This window comes from Epargyreus clarus, unplaced genomic scaffold (genome assembly GCF_041222505.1).
Source record: "Epargyreus clarus isolate Ecla_fem2 unplaced genomic scaffold, WU_Ecla_fem_2.2 ptg000012l, whole genome shotgun sequence".
Classification (NCBI taxonomy): Eukaryota; Metazoa; Arthropoda; class Insecta; order Lepidoptera; family Hesperiidae; genus Epargyreus; species Epargyreus clarus.
Window position 1 is genome coordinate 9,995,014 of NW_027332220.1, and position 4,987 is coordinate 10,000,000.

At 45.2% G+C, this 4,987-nt stretch overlaps 1 protein-coding gene across 1 annotated transcript in view; it reads right to left on the bottom strand.

Annotated features, from left to right (window-relative positions):
- Positions 1–284: 284 nt before the first annotated feature.
- The window catches only part of LOC140746387 (phosphatidylinositol-3,5-bisphosphate 3-phosphatase MTMR4), a 55,806-nt gene continuing 51,103 nt past the window's right edge, over positions 285–4,987 (bottom strand). Inside the window, exons 16-21 of the mRNA XM_073078514.1 lie at positions 4,517–4,811; positions 3,842–4,033; positions 2,607–2,839; positions 2,058–2,171; positions 1,229–1,431; positions 285–422 (exon numbers count right to left, since the gene is read on the bottom strand). Of these exons, the coding sequence (XP_072934615.1) occupies positions 323–422; positions 1,229–1,431; positions 2,058–2,171; positions 2,607–2,839; positions 3,842–4,033; positions 4,517–4,811 (1,137 nt within the window). The 3' untranslated portion in view covers positions 285–322. The remainder of the gene's footprint in view (positions 423–1,228; positions 1,432–2,057; positions 2,172–2,606; positions 2,840–3,841; positions 4,034–4,516; positions 4,812–4,987) is intronic.

The following is a 4,987-nucleotide window of genomic DNA, read 5'->3' on the forward strand; positions in this document are numbered from 1 at the left end:
TCAGTGTCTTATAAATAATTCATGATTCAATTTATGCCACTCGAGCGCGATGCTATAACAGGAGATAGAATTTATAACGGGAAGTTCGTAAAAATCGAGTAACTGTTACATTAGTCTTTCGTTAGGAGCTAAGCGTCATGTTCCCTCGGAGGTCGATGACCGATATTGTCTCGGGGCGCCGGCGTCGCGCGTGACGTCAGCGCGCCGCGCCCGGCAGCCGGGGCGGCGGCGGCGCGAGGGCGGCGCGGCGGCGGGGCGGCGCGGGGGCGGGACGGCGGCGGGGCGGCGCGGCGCGGCGCGGGGCGGGGCGGCGCGCGGGCCGTCACCGCAGCGCGCGGCACCGCCGGCACACGCGCACGGCGCCGCACTCGCCCCACGCGCTCATCTCCGAGCACGACCCGCAGAATATACCGCCGCACCGTCTGGAAACAATTATTTTCTTATAAAGCACTGTCCACATTCTCGCGAGAACCCGAGAAAAACCTGATTTGTATCGGCTCCACATTCCCGTTTCTCGTGCTTTTCGTGCGAGATTCTCGCGAGAATGTGGAGCGGGCTTAACAATTTATCTCGCCCGCCTATTAAAGTCAGTCATGATTAAAGTGCTGCTGTTACTTTTTCTGATAGGAAAGAGTACCTAAAAAGTTACTAAAATTCTGTTTTTGTTACTAAACACTTAAATGATCCCTAAGCTTATCACATCATAAAGTTATTCTTATTACGAAATCTACTGCATACATGAAGGGAATATTTTTTTTTATAATATAGGAGTAACAGACAAGCATGCAGTTCACCTGATGATAAGTGGCTACTAACGTCCATGGACATATGTAATCAACCCCGGATAGGATTAGACATTCCTACCTGAGGTCAGCCACAATTGCGCCGCTACCCCTGAGGACTAGGCTGGAACGCCTCGGAAAAGTATGTCTCCCGTACCACACACCCTTCAAAATGGAACACAGCAGTGCCTAACACTGCTGTTATTAGACAGAAATAGGTGTGGCGGTGGTGCCGCCGGATTCGAACTACAAAGGGTTTCTACCACCTTCAATTTACCAGCTGCTGTTACTTTTTCTGACAAGGAAAGAGTGGGGTACCTAAAAAATTACTGAAATTCTGTTGACGTAACACTTAAATGACCCCTAAGCTAATCAGTTCATAACATTAATTTTATAACAAAACCTGTATAGATGAAGGAAGCGAGAGAGGCGTGTCGGCAGGTTACCTGCAGTGGTGGCGGCGGCGCGCGAGCCAGAAGTGGTTCCGGCAGTGCTGGCAGCGCGGCGCGGCGCTGTCGGGCAGCCACACCACGCCGCGCGCGTCCTCGCCCACCTCCACCTCGCTGGCCGAGCCGCTGCCGCTGCCGCTGCTGCTGCCGCTCGCGCCGCCGCTGCTGCCGCGAGCGCTCGCCGGCCCGCTGCTCGACACCTGCATCGTACCCATAGATAAGTAATGATTATTCGCTTCTAACAAGAAAATGTAACCTTTTGACAATTATCACTGTGATCTAAAAAATGAAAAATAAATATAGTTTATAAAAATTAAAAAACACCCTTTTATGAAAAAAAGCAACTAAAAATAATATGCAATCTAAGAATCAACTGACTATTCCTTAATTTAGTTATTTATTTTTGTAACTATATTATGTCAGATGCAATAAAGGCCCGGCCAAACAGAACGCGTATTTCAGCGCCGCGCTAGACGTCAGAGCTAGAACAAAATTCTGACGCCGCGCTTTAGCGCCGAGTTGTGTTCTATTGGGTTACTACTGAGCGGTCACAAAGAGCGCGTACGCGTACGGTTGTCGCGGTGTTCGGCGTTCATGTCGCCGGGCGTTGTATTTTTTTACAGATTTGCGTACATGCGTTATTGTATGGGAATAATTACGCGCGCACGTACGTGCACGTGTTTGACCGCTTACTAGTAACTGAGTACAACACAAATTAGCGGCGTCAGGATTTACTTCTAGCGCTATCGCCCTAGCGCGGCGCTTGAATACGCGCCGTGTGGCGAGGTCTTAAAATTGAGAATAGTATCAGCGGGTGTGTGTTCACCTGCGCGTGTGCGGCGGCGGGCGCGGGCGCGGCGCGCGGCGCGGCGGGCGGGGAGGCGCGCCGCAGCGCCTCGCGCGCCGCGCGCAGCTGCCCGCTCAGCTCCTCCACCACTTTCTGGAAGAGACGGTACGTTTTAGGCCATATCGTTACACAGAGTGAACTTTTCAAAGAAGCCTTCACGGCCAAATCCTAAACTATAAAGATTAACAAAAAAAAAATGTGAGCCGTCCTGAGACGCCTGGCAGATGTGAAACATCGACATTATTTTGTAAAAGTAATATGCAGAAAAGAACATATTGTGATAGAAACTAAATATGTCATAATGATAAAATAAAATATTACGATCGCACAGTCGATTGCGCATGGCGACGCGTCACGCCACGGCATGCGTCGCCACGCCAGAAATCGGTTTTACGTGCGGCTATAGATGTTTCACATCAAAATACTGAAAGGAGTTACGAGGCCGATGTTGATAAAAACGAAAACTGCATCATTACCTTTTATAAAATATCTTTTTCACCACGATCACGAACAGCATGCCGTACTAACCTTCTGATAGAGTATGATCTGGTGCAGACGCGCCTGCAGCGGGTCGGCGACGGGCGGCAGGCCGTCCAGCGGGTCGGGCGGCGGCCGCGCCCCCGCGCCGCAAACGCACCGCGCGCCCGCCCCACTCCCACCCCCTCCCCCGCTTCCCCCACCCCCGACACCCGCAGCGTCGCCGTCGGTCTCCGCGCCGCACCACCACGACTCGGACGTGTCGCTCAGCTCCGCGCCGTCGCCTGGAATTAAATTAAAACGTAATATTAAGTTTTATTATATTTAAATCTTATTGTATAAATGCCGTAAAATCCTGACATTATATGATCTATTCAAATTTTAATTATGATAATTGTGTGTAATATTTTATAATGAAATAATAATAATTAATACTTTAACATTATAGTAATTTTGTACAGACAAGATGGCTGACTGCAGTATTTTATACTTTTATTTTATTGAAAATATAATAAATCTTAAAGTTTATCTTAAAGTTTATATATATTATAAAACTAGATTATTTTTGAGAATCCCTTCAATATATTGTTTTTAATTAAATTGTTTACTCTTCGGTTTTTAACACTGTCATCATGCCCATTACATAGGACGATAAGCACTTTCGCTACTCGTACGTCAATTATAGTCGTCATAATTTAATAGGCCCATTTTGACACATGCCATCGTTAGGCACTAAGCATGTCATATACAAATTGATAACCAAAGAAATCAAATTTACGAGAAATTAATTACAATCCCACATCATATTGTATAGATTATTTAATATTTTGTAAACAGATATTTATTTAATATTTTTCTAAATTATCCAAATATTTAATAAAAAGGAGAAAATAAAATAAATTCTAGTGTTATTTAAAACAATTATCATGTTTAGAACATTAAATAAAGCATCGCTCGTAAACTGTATTATTTTTCGTTTTATAATTTATTTACGAAACAAAGACTTGATTAGTTTATTGTTGGTATGATGAAGAAGTGATAAATAATTGATTATTGGTAATTCTGAGCTTCGATTATTTGAAAGTTAATCGATTTATGGTTTCTTTCGAATTCTTCGAAGCCGCGAGCTCTATTATAGTCGTCACGTGGTCGTAAAATGCCTACTAAAAAGTTAGTTTAAAACATTAAAGACATTAGGATGGCATGTGTCAAAATGGACCTATTAAATTGTGACGACTGTAACAACATTATTTTCGTTAATTTTTGATCGCAGAGTGTGCACGTACCGGCGGAGGGTGCTCGCGCGCGGCGTGCGCAGGCGCAGCAGGGCTGGCGGCGCGGCGACGCGGGGCACAGCGTCAGCTGCGACGCGCGCGCCGCCGCGCCGCCCTCCGCGCCCGAGCCCGAGCCCGAGCCGGAGCCCGAGCCGGAGCCCTCGCCCTCGCTCTCCGAACTCGCGCCGCTCGACGACGCGCCACCTGATATAAAAACATATTAATAAATTCACTGTAATAAATAGAATTGCTCTTATAGACTTCAGATTAATTACTAAGTAAAAAAATGTGTCTAAACATAACTGATAAGAGATACAAGAGAATTTAAGTACCTTTACAACCTCACAATTTTCATAATTGTTTATAAGGCGAAGGCATTCATTTGATTCAACTTAGGAAAAAACTTATTTCTAACATGAAACAAAGCTTTTCATTTGATACAAAGTAGTTGACAAAATATGATCCGGCTATTTAAGTCTGTGATTGACGTCGAATAGAATTCATTTATTTATTTATGCACACAAAATATCAATACAAAAGAGAGCTTATATTTAAAATTTAGTGCATTCATGATCTATATTCAGATGTAATGTGTTGCAGCAATGACTTCTTCTTGAAGTTAATAAAGTAACAAAAAACCTCAAACAAGAAATCTAAACTATAAAGATAATCAACAAAAGCACAAACCGTTCAAATCAACTTCGAGAAACTTCGTAGTGATATCATCTAGCCCGTTAATGCCGTTGGTGACGTTCCTGTTGTGGTTGGTGAGCTCCGCGTCGCGCACGTTGCGGTTGGCGACGTCGTCGGCGGTGCCGCTGTGGTTGGCGACGTCGCCGGCGATGCCGCTGTGGTTGTCCAGCGGGGAGGCCTCCCGCCGCGGCTCCGTCGCCTCGAACCCCGTTGACGACTGGTTGCTCGATTCGGATATAGACCGCCATGTGATGCTGATGTTGCGCGTGCGGCCCGCTTCTCTCGCCGCCTGCAATGTCAACATATTTACCATTATCACGATGCACACTGATACGGTCCTATAGTAAGAAATCCAAAACACACTAATATGTACTCATAAACAATACTAAATACAAAACTACAAAAATATGTTATTCTTTTTATAGAATTAATTTTAATAATTATTTCCATATTGTTAAATCATAA